Source organism: Salarias fasciatus, chromosome 15, assembly GCF_902148845.1.
Source record: "Salarias fasciatus chromosome 15, fSalaFa1.1, whole genome shotgun sequence".
NCBI lineage: Eukaryota > Metazoa > Chordata > Actinopteri > Blenniiformes > Blenniidae > Salarias > Salarias fasciatus.
In genome coordinates, this window is record NC_043759.1 from 8,827,863 (window position 1) to 8,843,103 (window position 15,241).

Here is a 15,241-nt window from a genome sequence, read left to right on the forward strand (position 1 = left end):
AACATTTATCTTTATTCACAAAACAACGGAACGAACGATGGGTACAAAATAGATAGGAGTAAAAAAAAAAAAAAAGAAAAAAAAAGAAAAACAACAACACAAAATACTAAATTGCACATGAAATATATTTCATACCGAATTACGAATTACAAATCCACTGAGAAAAACTTTTACAAACTTATGTCAAACTAGACACTCCAAGCTTTAAGATTAGGGCCATCCTAAAAGAAACAGTGCCTTGAAAATGTTTCGATTTGGATTTTTTTTCCCAACAGAGATTCGACTTTTAATAATGTAGTAATGAATTTATTTATGAAGAGCTTTCAAAGTGCTGTACTGTCATAACTCTGACTTTTTCCTAATAATTCTAACTTTTTTTTTTAAATGTGACTTTTTTCTTGTAATTTTGACTTTTTTGTCATACTTTTGACTTTCCCCCCCAAATTTTTAGACTCTAATCTCAAAATTATGACATTTCTCTCACTATTGTTTTCATGACAAAAGTCAGAATTCTAATTTTTTTCAAACTTTTTCTTTTGTTTTTTACGGATGGCCCTAAACTTTTTCTGTAATCAAGTGTTTTTGGTGATAATGGCTTCATATAAAGTCACCATAAATAAATAAACATAAATAATAACTATATTATTCTTTTATCTCAATACTGCCTAGGGTGTCTACAGATTGTGGTGGTACCCTTCAGGGTTGATTGTCTTGAAGAACATAGTGCAGGAGACCACAAGGTTCTGGGAATCTGCCACAAACCAGGCAGGTTGTGCAGAATTCATAAAGAACTGATACAAATCTGCCTTTTTGTAGTGTTGAATATATGAAGATTATCTGCAGAACAGTACTATTTTTAACATATTATGCAGTTTATAAAAGTGTTATAAAAGATACAATCACTATAAAATGTGATTGTTGTGTCACTCAGTGGAGGATTACTATGGCATAACTCTAAAATACCTTAACTCACATCCTAATGACGGTAGTTTGTAAAGTTTGCTGATATTGAATAATTAGTTTCCTCTTTCAAAGTGCTAAAATGGAGATCAGTCATGTGATTTGTAACCTTTCTGAACTGGATGCTTGTGTTTTGCTTTGAGTTTGGCTCTTGCTTCTAATTTGGGAAATTACTTTTTGGTCACATTTTTCCAGAAAAAGAAAAGTGTGCAGACAATTGTTTGAAATTATGAAAGTGCAACAAACGAAAGTCATTAAGTTCACCATTTCTTTTGATAATACAAAAAATGACATGGATGTGTAGTGGTTAGCACTCACATCTCAGAGGATTCCCTGCAGAGGAACGGTGTTAATATAAACTTATAAAGTGAGTTCTTCTAGGTCATCATCAAAGGAAGCGATGGCGCAGACGGCTGGTCTGCTGTCTGCAACATGCACGCTGTTCACGGAGGATGCTGGAGGAGTGGAAGACCCTGAGCTGAAGCTGAGCAGCCCTTCCCTTCGTGAACGCACCCCATTGATGGCTGGAGGACTGTTGAAGGCCTCCGTTGTACCGCCGCCGCCAGCAGGTGATGTGTTGGGTGCACCAAAGAGCTGCTGCATGAGGCTGGCCTTCTTGTCCTTTCCTGCTGCTTTTTCTGGCTCCGCCTCTCTGAGGCTGAACACTCCGACTGCATCCGAAGCGGATTCCCGGTCTTCCTTGGGGGGAGGCGGAGGGAATCCGAGGGAAGCCCGGGAACCCGAATTCCCGAAAGACGGAGCGTAGCTGCCAAACGCCAAGTCATCGCTGGAGATCTGAGACCGGAGTCCTCTCCTCCCCGGCCCCGTGGCGACGGCGTCGCTCTCCACGCCGGGCCTCCTCCCGCCGCTGTCTTTGCTCCCAGCACCGCCGGGTCCCGACCCCTCCGACTCTGTGAGGAAGATGAAAGAGTCCCGTTTCCTCTGCTCAGGAGGACGCGAGGCAGAGTGATCTCCAGAGGCGTGACTGGACTGGGAGCGACCCGACCCACCAAACATCACGTCCTGGACTCCGTGGTTTTGAAAGTCGATTTCCCTCATCTTAGCCAGCAGCTTGTCTTTCCTGCGCCGTGCCTCCTCCGCCGCTTGCTGACTGGCTAGATTCTCCTGGTTCCACTTCTCCACCTCTTCTTGAACGTGACCGAGCCTCCTGTAGCTTTCTTTCTCGGTCATGTTTAGGAGGAAGTTTGTCTCCTTTCTGTCTTCATCCTTTTCTTTCTTAGACTCTGTGAACACAAATGCAGTGAAAATCAGCCCGGACACATTGACCTGTATCAAAACTCCTCATTAGTTTGTTTTTTTTACCTTCTCTTAGTATCTTTGCCTTCTCTTCGAGCGCGCTCAGCGCCTGTTTCTGCTCTTCTTTCACCAGTTCTTTCTCCTTATCTCTGCCTTTCCCATTGCTGCTCTGTTCCTCCCAGTCGGGCAGCCTGCTGCCAGCGTCTGCCTGTTTGTCCGCTCTGTTCAGCTCCTGTTGGCAGAAACCGTTTAACCAAACGAGCTGAAGACCGAACATGAGGCCGGACCGTCATGAACAATGTGGACGTTTCACCTTGAGCGACAGATACTCGTCGGGTGCCTGATCGCAGGACTCGTGGACATCACTGATGGCGGGAGGAGGAGTGGGAAAGTCCAGACTTGACGCCCTGCCTTCTGTCTGAACTGCCTTGCTGCTACTCCTGCTGGGTACTGCAAGTTAGAAAAAGAGTACACGTTTCTGTGGAGTTGTTTTTTTCTAATAGCATTGGCAATATTCATGAGCCTGAAGCCTGACGGAGTGGAGATGAAACTGATCATACGTACCTTTCCTCCCTGAGCCGATGTCAGCCTCCTTCCTCAGCGCAGGTTTCGCCATGCGGTTAGCGTAAATATTTTTGGCATCGAGTTCTCTCTCCTTGTCCTAATTACAGAGAAAAAGTACAAAATCAGTATTTCACACTAATTCTTCGGCACAATCTGTCAGTTTCTTTCAGAGAATGCTTCCAGTGTGTTTCGGTGTGTGCACACCCTGAGTTTATTGGTGAGCTGATCCAGCTCTTCCTGCAGAGTTTTGATCTCCTCATGAGCGCTGATGGTTTTCTTCTTCTCTGCTACCAGCTGCCTCTGGAAGCTGCTGTTGCTCAGCTCTATGCTGCGCTCCAGTTCCTGCAACACACAAATACCTTCATTTAGAGATCATACCAAAATGTCTGTGTTCGAAAACTGATTGATACAGTCAGTTAGTACCCTGATCTTCCGCTCTGCCTCTTGCGCCCGTGTCTTCTCTTCCTCCAGCCTGCGATTTAGCTCGTCCCTTTCTCCTAATTCTCGCTGGCTGACCAGCTTTTTCAGCCGTCCAATGGTCACTTGACTCCTCTGCAGCTGCTCCTCCCGGTCCTTCAGCCGCTTCTCGGCCGCACGCTCGCGCTCTTGCGTGCGCCGGAGTCTCTCACGCAACACCTGCATGTCGTTGGAGTGGCGCGTGAGCAGCTGGGAGATCTCGCTTTCAGTGTCATCGTAGCGCTGCAGGGCTTTCTCCTGACGCACCTGAAGCTAAAACAGGGAAAAGGATTGTGGGAGTTCGTCAGCGCACCCTAACAGATCTGTACAAGAGGCAAACAATCAGGATGTGGCTGCTCACAGGTAGAAGGTAGACGGATGCCTACCTGTCGGAGAATTCGATTTTCCTTCTGCAGCTCATCCGTGCGCTGCTGCAGTTCGGCCAGCGCATTACGCAGTTCATTGATCTTCAGGAGGCGGGCCGAGAGCATCCGCTTGGTGACCAGGTCCAGATCTTTCGGTGGAATGGACTCTTTGCTTTGCGAACGCACGCCCCTGCGAAGCTGCTGGGTCAGAGGCTGGCCACCGGGTCGCTGTGGGCGGGACATACCGCGAGATCCTACAACACCTGGAAAGGAGAAGAGCAGATAGGTTTGATGATGTGCTGCTGACCTCTAGGCAGGGTCACCCTTGTGAAAGAGAGCCTGATCTCAGTGGGTTTTATCTGGTTAAACAAAGGTTAAAGAAAAGAAAAGGAAGACAGCAACAATTAAATACAAATGACTTTTCTATGGTATGACTGAAATATCAATGCACACAGTACATTCAAGACATCTCAAAGGTAAACATGAAAAATATTAGGGTAAATACTAATCAAAATCAAACTATATCTTTAATATTTCAATCTGAAAATTTAAAGTTGGAGATTTTTTTGTTTATGGCATTGTATTTGTAACTAAAACAATTTATTAAAAAAGGATTTTTGCCTTCTTCAAAATCAGGATGGTAAATTTTACCTTACAGTGCCATCAACTGGACAGTAAAATAAATTCATCTGGTGAGGACCAGGATTCTTTTTGCTTCAGTTACCTGTTTTCTGCAGAAGACTGTTTGCCCTCTTTGCTTGCAGCCCTCTTCGTGGAACAGGGGATGGGGTCCGCGACGGTGAGTATGGTGAACATGAACGATCTGACAGAGACTCGTTCTCATAATCCTCTGAGTAAAACGACTCGATGCTCCGTCTTCCCGTCTCTCCATCCGACACCTGATCCCGGTCTGGATCTGAATGCCGAGTTCTTGTTTTTGATCTACTCTGGACACTGGACTCTTTTTCTTCATCGCTGTCATTCTTGTCCTGCTGGTGCTTGTTGTGCTTGTGTGAGGACGATGCACGAGAATCTCTCTTTGTGTTCTGAAGACTGACATCCCTGTTGTCTTCATATGGATCGGGCATGTTTTCAGATTCCATGCTGTCACTTTCAGAAGCTGAACTGAATCAGAAAGGAGAAAATAAAGACTATTAAGGTATTTTCTTAAGTCATCACAGCCCTGTAGTGAACTCAATTCACAATTCATATTGCACAATATGATAAAAACTTATGAAGCAGTTCCAGGAACAAAATCAAACTATTTAGTCTTTGATTTTCCATACTGTATGCCACAGTCATGATACAACTTATATGTGGTGAAATTTTATTTTCCATGAGAGTAAAGTAAGTATAGTAAGTATAGCATCAGTCCTACATACAATGGCTTCCAAAAAAAATATAATACACTGCCTCGATCTGCCCTGATCGATTTATTTAAAGACTGCTTCATTATATCTGACTGTGGTCAAATACACACATAACCACATATTTAAACTATTTTTGTGTGGTGCAGTTCTGAGCAGCTTCCTTAAGGAATGCCCTGATGTACAAATAAATGAGTGTCTCTGTGTGGCATTACATCTCGTCCTTTTCGTGTGTCTAGCAGGATCAAACAGTTATAATTTGCCTGAGGGGGCTTAGATCACACAGTGAATTCAATGTGCAGGTCATGTTATCGTCTGGTCCTTTCATCAGAGACAGATGATGATTACACAGAGACAGATCGCTATCAGTGAGAAGCATGTAAACCAAGGCAGAGAAGTCCTGTCTGAAATACTAAGCTATAAGAAGAAATTTGGTTTCCCTCTGCAGCATCTCTGACATCTCATCTCGGGTCTCAGTGTTATGTTGTGAGGGATCTGATTGACACATGTCAAACACCTCTGTTGCCTTTATTACACATCTTGCTTCAACATAATTCAGTGTACATGTTTTAGAGAAACTTGGAAAATACGTGCCGTCAGTTTCAAGCTCTGTAGCGATAAATTGAGTTGCTGTGTTGTAGTGGAGCCGCAGTGGCCCGTGCAGTGTGACTGAACTGATTGGATTAAAGCAGGCCGTGTGCTGTTGACAGGTGCGGAGTTGTTTGTCACACAAACAGTTAAGTTATGCCCGATTGGAAATCCACACATGTCATTTGTCCCTCCGCAGACGCTCGTGTCATGCACTTGAGTACTTTGTGTGAAAAAGGAGCACATTCAGTCTGACGACGGAGGCACTGGGTGTGTGATGTCCAGCTTCTTGCCTCCTGATGCTAACATAGCAACAGAAAGCTGCCATCAACAGGTGGGGTGTGTGCTGAACGTGCCGCTGAAACCACGCTGTCTCTTCTGGCTCTTGAGTTAAACAATACAGTTTAACCTGATCACTGAAGCAATGTCTACATTTTTGTTTAGACTCGATCGGCTCACGTTAGCTGTATAGCTTCAACTGCTAGCAAGCTAGCAACAACTTTAGCCAACTTACCGTTAGAATTGAAAAGGATTCGTTGTCAGCCCTTTGTGGAAATAAACGACCATGGCTGACGCTTTAAAAACGAACACACGCCATCACAGAAACAAGAAGAGCATAATCCGTGGCGACCAGGGGTGTTTTGAGAGCACTTCTCCCCGTCCACGCCTCGAGCTTTGCTTCAGCGTAGCCGCCGACGCGGAACCATGGCAACCACAGCCCCCCGCTGCAGTACCACACTACCACCAGAGGGGCGCTGTTGTCATTACAATGCGTGCGCCCCCGGTTGTTTGTTCACATCACGACACAAATCAGATCCACAGACTTTAGGACCGAATCTGTGGAAATGCAATTTTGGTTCTTAAGATGTTTTTAAATTCAGTTTTATACAGGCTACAAAGAAGTTTTAAAGCAAATAATGAAAACAAAACAATAATGAGACAAAACAAAGGGGAACAAAATGCATAGACATTTATTATTAGATGGCCACACATGACAGCTTGGAAAAGCTATAAATAATAGGAAATGCAATTCTGTCACTTGTTTTCAAACCTCAGATTTAATGGTTAATGAATATATGCCCATACCTTTAATCCTAAAAACGAATGAATTCCCTCGAAACATTCAACCAAAACATGTATATCGTAAAGTTCACCCTGCTTAACTGATAATAGCTAATAATTTGCTAGATTTTAGCGTTTTCACAGTGACAAGTGCGCCAGGAATAGTACATTCACATTAAAAACTTCAATGAGTTTCCAACGATTCATATTTGGTTGATGTGTTTGTTCTTCCCTCATATTGACGGAAAAGGAAATCTACATTCTCACTCTGAGATAGTTATGAATACGACTGGAACCTGTAGCCTGTGTTTATTTTGACAGGCAGGAGCGGAAGTTGAGTGTAGCACGCGCGTGTATGTGCGCGCGAGCGCGTGTCTCCTCCGTGCGCCTCTCTCCGCCGCTCTCTCATCATGTCTCGGTGTAAACAGCGGAGCGGAGCCGCTTCGTCCCCTCTCAGCTGAGGCGCGCTTCAGTTTCCAGCGTCGGGAAGGACCCGGGACCCGCTGCCGTCACTCCGTCTGTATGTCGACCGCCAGATTAATTTGGGATTAAAAATGGTCATCAGGGTTTACGTCGCCTCCTCAAGTGGATCCATCGCGGTGAGTGTCGGCACACATTTCAGAAAACTTGCTGGCAGGTGTTTTTGTTTATCATTATTGTTTTTTTTTAAGCGAAATAAATGAGACATTTAAAGCAGGAAATCTTTTCGCACAGCTGAATGTAATTATGTAATGTGGAGCGCGCCTGTACACAGGCGGTCAGCATCATTCACACAGGTAAGGAGAGGACCTCACAATTTTGTGAGCATTATTCAAGTAAAAATAATTTGATCCGTGCTTTGCCCCATAAAATGATCTATTTCATCATTTAAACAAACGTAAATGAAGAATCCTATGTTCAATAGTACTTTGTTTCCACACCTGAGCGTTTATATAACATTTTACAATCCTCGTTCAGCTTTTACAAACAAGTAATCCTGAGTTGTTTACAATTCCATGCAGTTTCATGGAGATCACAATAACGGGTAAATAAAAAGATAAGCCAAACATGCTGTATATAATGCCTTTAATCTGCCTGCAGGTCTCTTCTGGAAAATTAGATCACGAGACAACCTGAGGAAATACAGGTCGAATAAATACAACAAAAAAAAACCACTGCAATGGATGTTTTGCCTGATTAGGAAGAAGAAGAACCAAAAGCCAGTTTCACAGACCACCTTTTGAGCGAGTACTATTGTTGTGATGGGTGTATAGACGAGAGTATTTGTTTTTGTAACTGTTGTCAAGATTGTTTTTGTATGTTTATTATAAATATCAGTGAAAGTCCATGATTAAATGATAACCTTGATGAGTTGTTCCAAAGGTCTAAGCCTAAGAAAGGACTTAAGAACTAAGCAGCAGCTGACCTTCATCCAAACATTAATGCTGATTTATTTCTGTTAAAAAAAAATGGGATGAAATGATTATTGGAGGAGCTGATTACTAGTAAACACAAAACAACCAATCAGCTTTATCATTGAATAGCTTCAGCTTTCTTTTTTTCCTCTTTCTTCCCCCTTTATAGGTTGAGATTTAACCTGTTGGGCTAAAGGAGCATTGTTTCAGCTTTGTCCATTTTAATTCTCAATAACTTAATAGATTCTTGAAAATCTGACAATCTACAGTTGTCTCCATAATAATGACTAATAAAAAAAAGAAGTTGTAGAGTCTTGTAAGTGAACAACATGCACTTGTTGAAAAGGAAGCGGGGCTGATACTCTGAGCTGAAAATCATCAAACAACACTCCTACATGGATGTTTAAAGCATTAGGTAATGGAACAACCCGGCAATATATTTACTTTATCTTGAGAAGAGAAAGGCAAAATTTTGGAGGGTTTACACAGGAGTTATTTTTATCCTTATGACACATACATGCAAAACACCCAGACTCCCTCCTTTCATTAGTACAGCCGTGCACGCTTGAGTAGGCCCACCATTTGGGTCAGCTATGTGTGGAGCTCATGTGAATTCAATTCTCCCCCGTATGCTTCTGAATTGAGTTAAGAGCAGTAAAGAGGAGAGGTGAGACTGTACCCACGATGGAATTTACTGTCAGAGTAGATTAGTGAAAGAGCAAAGGGGGGATAGATAACAGAAATAAAGAAAATGTGGGAATGACAGAAAAAAATTCTAATAAAAAAAATCCATAAACTCATGCAGGAATGAGGACAAAAATGGTGGGACTCAAAGGAAAGCTAGTGACCAAATAACTGCAGCGTGTGTCTCTAAAAATGTGCAGTCTATAGTTTAATACCATCAGATTAGTGGGGCGGAAATGATAAGCACAGAATGAGTGGGATGCAAATGAGGTTATCCCCCCAGCCTTCTGTAAATACATGTGTTGTGTTTGGGTCTCGTCAAGATTCACATAATCTGACCTGCTGTGTGGTGAAAACAGAGCGTTGAGAAGAATTAAAGTTCTCTGTCTTTTTAACAACAAAAACATGATGATTTCCAGGGTTTGTATGGGTTTGAAAATGACTCTCTCCTCTGTTCGGCTATCTGTCTCTTTGTCTGTGACCAAAGGATTAGTTTTGTCTTAACCTTGGACTAATCCATGTGTTTTGGAAAGTGCCGTCCAACAGTGTTATGTGCCTTCATATGGAGTAATTTGTGTTTGTATGCCTTTAAATCCCACACGCACACACACGGACACACAAAATCTGAACTCATCCATCCAGGCTCACGCTCAGTGGGGGGCCTCCTTTATTATTTAAACCTGCTTGCCTTTGACTTCAGGGGACCAACATGTCATTTATGCTATGAAGTTCTCCGGCGCCGACGTGCAGGAAAGCCAAATAACACAAATTTAGATGGAGTTCAGCTCTGGAACGAGATCTAAACTGCCATGGGTCTCATCAAATACTGCCAGTGACTGTCATTTACCTGCTCGTTGGCTTCGATAGTTCAAATAAAGTTGTTTTATGACCAGATACAAAAGAAGCTTTTAGAGTCTGACAACAGGATTTGGATTGCGTGGTTTCAGTCTATCAATGACTGTCCGGAACAATCCCTCTCTGTCTCTGAGGTGGAACAATACCATCATTGTTGCTCCAGATTTAGTGCACGCTTATGTCCAATCCAAGTGTACATATGGGAGAGACATTTGGACCATTCCCTTTGCAGTTTTGATAGATAATCCAGGCAAGAAGAAATACAATGGCCCAATGCTCTTGTAAAACCATCCAACAGCGAGGCAGACTGGGCTTCTAAAATTATCCTCTGGTTTTCTTTCCCACACAATCACAAACAGCGTAATGCAGTACAGTGACACGCAGTGTCCCAGAGGGCAGAGGTCAGCCCTACAGGGAGCTGCCCCATCCTTCCCAGAGCCCGGCCTTTGAAAGCGCTCTGCTCTCTGTATAAGTCCGTGCAGCGTTTGTGGACATGGATCTTCGTTCTTTGTCCTTCTAGAGACGCAAACATGAGTTTAAATGTTGTGTGCAATTCATTTTCAGGAAGTATTTTTAAATGTCCCTTTCCATTATTTTGTGTTTTTCCTCCTTCTCTTTGTCCCGTCGTCTCTCCTGTCCAGGTGAAGAAGCATCAGCAGTCGGTGGTGGGTTTCCTGGAGGCAAATCGCATCAGCTTCCAGGAAGTAGACATCACCATGCTGGAGGAGCAGAGGCTCTGGATGTACCGCAACATCCCCAAAGACAAGCTGCCGGAGAAAGGCAACCCACTCCCTCCACAGATCTTCAATGGGGATCGCTATTGTGGAGTATGATGAATACCTCTTTATAATACTTACTAGTCTGCAGTTAAGGTCTAGTCAGGTTTTTTACTGTTTCAATTAGAAATTGTTTCAGTTTCTTACTCGGGAGACATTTAAGATACCCTAAAAAAGCATTGTGTTTTAACAGATGTATACTTGTATAAAATTTGGTAAAGGTACTGACTTACTGTATTAAAGGAATACTGCGAAGATTTTGGACCCCCGCCCTATTCCTATCATTTACTAAGTGAGATAAGCTCATAAATACCTTAATTGTGTCCGTTCTCCAGTGGCTGGCTCCCAGCTGTTAGCATCACAGTTAGCTCAGCTCAACTGCTAGAGGTGGAGAGGAAACAGAGCCGGACTGACGAAAGTGGACAAAATACTCCTTCCAGTGGTCCGGGGGACGGCGTATTAGCACGTGAAGTAAATCCAAATGGTTATAAAACATTTTAAAGGCTTGTTTTCTTTTCAATCCTTTAAAATAACATTTTGATGCACACAGATCTGCACAAGCATAGTGCTCCGCGGAAGGATATACCGGCGCACAGCGGCTGAGTCTATGGCTTCTACTGCTGTGCTCCTTTTAAAATGTTTTATAACCATTCGGATTTACTTCACGTGCTAATACGCCGTCCCCTGGACCACTGGAAGGAGTATTTTGTCCACTTTCGTCAGTCCGGCTCTGTCTCCTCTCCATCCCTAGCAGTTGAGCTAAGCTAACTGTGATGCTAACAGCTGGGAGCCAGCGGCTGGACGAACGGACACAATAAAGGTATTTATAAGCTTGTCTCACTTTGTAAATGATAGGGATAGGCGTGGGTCCAAAATCTTCGGAGTATTCCTTTAAGGATAAATGTGTAAATAATGTGTATTTTTGACATCTCTGATTAGCTGCCAGACTTTTTAAAATTTACACAATGGCACAAGATGTTGTAGAAAATGAGTTTTCAGGTTACTGTCAGGCCATATCGATGTAAGACAGTCCGCGGTAAAGCTACCTACATTATCGAACCGGTTCGATCAGTGCTGGCCAGCCTCCGTCCTCCGCTGAGACTGCACGCTACTCTGTAATCCTGCCGTAATCCAGTTTCATGGACGGGGCAGATTATCTGCTCTGCCTGCCACTCTCACTGGCCAAGGTAATCCAACATCACTCCGCAATGTCACAATCACATTTATAGTTTCACGTTACATTGAAAGCAGCACTGGGAGGTCTATTTGGAGGAGTGTTCACTCCAGTCTTTTTGAGATTATGCCAACACCTAACATGGTTTTTTTCCCTTCCTCCCTACAGGACTATGAAGCCTTCTTCCAGTCGAAGGAGAACAACACTGTGTTTGCATTCCTCGGGCTCAGTTCTCGACAGTCTGTGAAAGTAGGTGTACACACACCGAGGAAAGGAACTGACTAATCAATCAGTTTTATCCTCCATTAAACCACGATATCCTCCCTGTCTCTACATTGCATAATCAGCAGCTGCTGCAAGCTGTTTCTGATTTATTTGATTCATGACTTATTGGCATTTCGTGAACATCAGGCTTTGTTAGGGAACGGGAAAACGAGAAGTTAGATTAAAAGCATTCCATACATCTCGGTTCAGCGGCTTCAGTTTATTTTATAGATGTCAAGATTAATCTGCTGTCGCACCAGAATATCCTCTTTGAACTTCGATAATCATAGTTCTTACATGAAGAGCTTATTTCACTGCTCAGATGGTCGGGAAGCATTCAGCAAACAGCCCAAACACTTGAGCAGGGATGTTACAGAAAATTACAGCTACCGTTGAGTGTTCCTGTTGTCGCCTCTCCAAGGGGTCTAATTTCAAACATCATTAAAGAGTATTTATTTGACTTTCCTCCAGTCACATCCTTTCTGTGCCTTCTCTGGAGGATTGGCGGATAACTAAGTTAAAAGTGATTCAATTACACCAGCAGGATGTAGCAGATGCATTCTGTCTGGAAAGGCTCTTCATGTTTGTTTTCAGCAGTCTGCTAATGTGGTAATTAATGTTTTTGGGAAGAGGAGGCCTTTGTAGATGAGACTAGTTAGATTTCTTTTGACATGTAGATTCACTAATTAAATAATAAGCTGAATTTTTTTTTTCTTGCAGGATTCTGAGTCATAAATCTGTTTCATCCAGGAAATCTTTCAGCATGAGGTGAAAGTTGGCACCACATCCTGTGCTGCAGCACCTCCGGTCCAATGATCCTCCCTCTACGGCGCCAGCATTTTGCCAAACAGTCATCAATGTGGATACTTCCTCATCCAACTTTAAGAAGAAAAAAAAACTGCTTAAACAACAATTCACCATTACTTTGTCTTCTGGGAATCAGTCGCAAAGGAAGATGATTAACTACGTTTCGAGAACTTTTGTGCTTCCTTTTTATGATGGACACACAGTGGCAACGGACGCGGCGTTTCCAGGGCAGTAGCATCATTTCTGTATGTAGCGTCTTTTATACTAGCCAGCCAGAGCTCTCTGACAATCTTCAAGCAGCTGACGACGGTCCAATCAGTCAGGTGTAGTCTAGATGTAGCAGAGCAGTGCAGGTCGCCTGGATACACGCTCAAGTGTGTGTGTGTGTGTGCCTTATTGTGTGTGTCCGTCTCAATCAGCAGCTGTTAATGAAGGCCGTGTTAAGTGAGAGAAGCGGCGAAGGAGCACTTACTGAGACCTGGAAACAGCGAAGTCGCTTTAGCAGTACGCCTGTGAGTGTGTTTCTCTGTGACAATGAATGGGAGCGTCTATATGCGTCGAAATAAATACATGTAGTTCACTGAATGGAGCACAACAGACCAAATTTGATGTAATAAGTGTTTGTTCTAGTAAAATACACTGTCCTAATATATTCCACTGCTTAAACAAATTTGACACAAACTAATGTAGTTTTTTTTAACAGATTCAGATTAATTCATACTCTAACTTTTTCTTCTTGTGACACTTGTTTACTGATACTTTTCAGTCCTCATGTAAACCGCTGCGGCCGTCAGCAAACATAATCCACACACGAGCAAACAGTGCATCTGTATGGTCTATTTTAAGCCCGGGATTAGCACCAGTGTGGTGTCAGGGAAGTGTTTACAGCCACAGGGCGATGTATGTGGGATGGTCTGTCAGGTATCTTAAACATGTAGGGACATCGTATGCCGTACAGCCGCTGTGACTCACCGGTGTGTTTCGTAGCTTTTTGTTTGACTGTGGCCATTAGACCCAACAGACACTGGAGCATATGACAGTTTGGCAACAGAAACATGATTTTACATGATCACCAGCTTTATTTTTTAATCCAGAATTTGTTTGGCAAGGCTTTGGTTACTATCATGAGGCTGTTCAAATGAAGAATTTATCATCAAGTGGCAAATCTCTGATTCTTTCTTGGTGAACAGATGCTGACGGTAGCATCCAATTCATTTCCTTGATTTGTCTTTATTCTATGTTTGCTCGTTCTAAATGACACTAAGCTTCATCGTCTATGTTACTCTCACATTCTTATTAAATTATCATGGATGGGTGCTTGGTTTAATTCCTTAGTTTGCACTGGAGGGACACACGACACCCTTGCGAGCCATCCACACCTAAATGCTGTGCCATTGAGCAAACAAATAGAGCTGAAATTGTACTTTATGGCCGTCAGTGATTACATTCCGACATCAGTGGGTCTTTACTCTCATTGTTGAATGGCGTGATGACTTGTGAGTGTTTGTAAAATGATGCGTAAAAAACATCTGTTTGACCACAAAATGAATAAATGTACTTTCTGTTGCACTTCTCCACCTGTTACTTTGTGGTTAATTGCTGTGTTTTGTCTTTGCAAGGGGGCTTTAAAATTTCCCCACATTACACAACATTATATAAACAATTTTGCATAGCTGGACAGAGTACTCTTCCAGGTGAATTTGCATTTATTACTTTTGTGTGCAACATCATCCAAGCACTTGAAGACTTAACAGGCCTGCCACAGTAAGTCATTGCAACTTGCATAATGAATTTGATAAATTTTTACAGACAGATGCCATTTCTGCTGGAACTGGAAAATGTAACTTGCAACAAACAAACCCCGAAGACATGTAGCATCTCTCTTTAATAATAAAATACAGGGTTTTTTTTTCCATATTGAAGCATGTCGGCTTGAATAGTCTCTAAGGCGAAACCCTAATTTTCAAGAAAAGCAGAAATACGTGAAAACAATATAAAGGAAACGTAAAATCTGCTAAAACAAAGATATTAAAATAAGTTGGCTCTATTGCGAAAGGAGAGCCTGAGGAAGTGATAATGATTTAAGGCCTAATTTAAGGAAGTGTGGGTGTCGGCACTCCTCAGGTTTTCAGGAAGTTTGCTCCACAGGTGATGAGCGTAGGAACTAAAACCTGCTTCACGCTGTTTCTTCTGACTCTGTAAACCCCGAGTAGACCTCTTCATGAGGACATCAGATGTTGCGCGCTCCGCCATCTTCATGTTGCTGAGGACTCTGGATGAGCTGCATCTGTCAAATCTGTTTTTTGTTACTCAGTTGTTTTTGTCCTCTTTACAGCACATACAGTCCACTGTTACAAGTGGTAGCTCCATCCATCCAACATCATTCTTTCCAATGCATAGACACAATTGAACCCATCCTGTTCACACAGCTTGTTTGTCAGGCTGCTTATTGTGCCTGTTTGCATATGAGTTGTCGCGTCATTTACCATCAGAGTGATGTAAATCTCAGAGCCTGTAATGATTTACCCAGACATCAATATGTGCTTAGCCCGCTGACCTCTCCAAACCTTTTGCAGCCGTCGCTCGTGGAAAATAATGACATGAAAGGGACGAGTGGGGCTGCTTGGTGTAAAATAGTTCTCTTTTTTTTCTAGTTGTTTGGGTACTT

The 15,241-nt window shown here is 42.8% G+C and overlaps 2 protein-coding genes across 2 annotated transcripts; one reads left to right on the forward strand and one right to left on the reverse strand.

Moving 5' to 3' along the window:
• Window positions 1-120: 120 nt before the first annotated feature.
• On the reverse strand, window positions 121-6,234 carry LOC115402191 (lebercilin-like). The gene is made up of 9 exons (XM_030110680.1): window positions 6,072-6,234; window positions 4,327-4,727; window positions 3,624-3,865; window positions 3,205-3,510; window positions 2,986-3,123; window positions 2,782-2,878; window positions 2,531-2,667; window positions 2,284-2,449; window positions 121-2,204 (listed from the first exon to the last, which is right to left on the reverse strand). Exons 2-9 carry the CDS (start codon window positions 4,703-4,705, stop codon window positions 1,321-1,323), a joined length of 2,349 nt encoding a protein of 782 aa, XP_029966540.1. The 5' UTR covers window positions 4,706-4,727; window positions 6,072-6,234; the 3' UTR covers window positions 121-1,320.
• A 797-nt stretch (window positions 6,235-7,031) lies between these two features.
• On the forward strand, window positions 7,032-14,121 carry LOC115402226 (SH3 domain-binding glutamic acid-rich-like protein 2). The gene is made up of 4 exons (XM_030110736.1): window positions 7,032-7,218; window positions 10,194-10,379; window positions 11,671-11,751; window positions 12,487-14,121. The coding sequence occupies exons 1-4, from the start codon at window positions 7,174-7,176 to the stop codon at window positions 12,499-12,501; spliced, it is 327 nt and encodes a 108-aa protein (XP_029966596.1). The 5' UTR covers window positions 7,032-7,173; the 3' UTR covers window positions 12,502-14,121.
• The last annotated feature ends 1,120 nt before the right edge of the window (window positions 14,122-15,241 follow it).

Bases quoted from the DNA above. Each gene is read 5' to 3' on its own strand.
- LOC115402191 (XM_030110680.1), bottom strand. From the start codon at position 4,705: ATGGAATCTGAAAACATGCCCGATCCATATGAAGACAACAGGGATGTC. The intron at 3,866-4,326 runs GTAACTGAAGCA...TCTCCTTTCCAG, and splicing joins CAGTCTTCTGCAGAAAACAG to GTGTTGTAGGATCTCGCGGT. The intron at 3,511-3,623 runs GTAGGCATCCGT...TCCCTGTTTTAG, and splicing joins AAAATCGAATTCTCCGACAG to CTTCAGGTGCGTCAGGAGAA.
- LOC115402226 (XM_030110736.1), top strand. From the start codon at position 7,174: ATGGTCATCAGGGTTTACGTCGCCTCCTCAAGTGGATCCATCGCG. The intron at 7,219-10,193 runs GTGAGTGTCGGC...TCTCCTGTCCAG, and splicing joins CCTCAAGTGGATCCATCGCG to GTGAAGAAGCATCAGCAGTC. The intron at 10,380-11,670 runs GTATGATGAATA...TCCTCCCTACAG, and splicing joins ATGGGGATCGCTATTGTGGA to GACTATGAAGCCTTCTTCCA.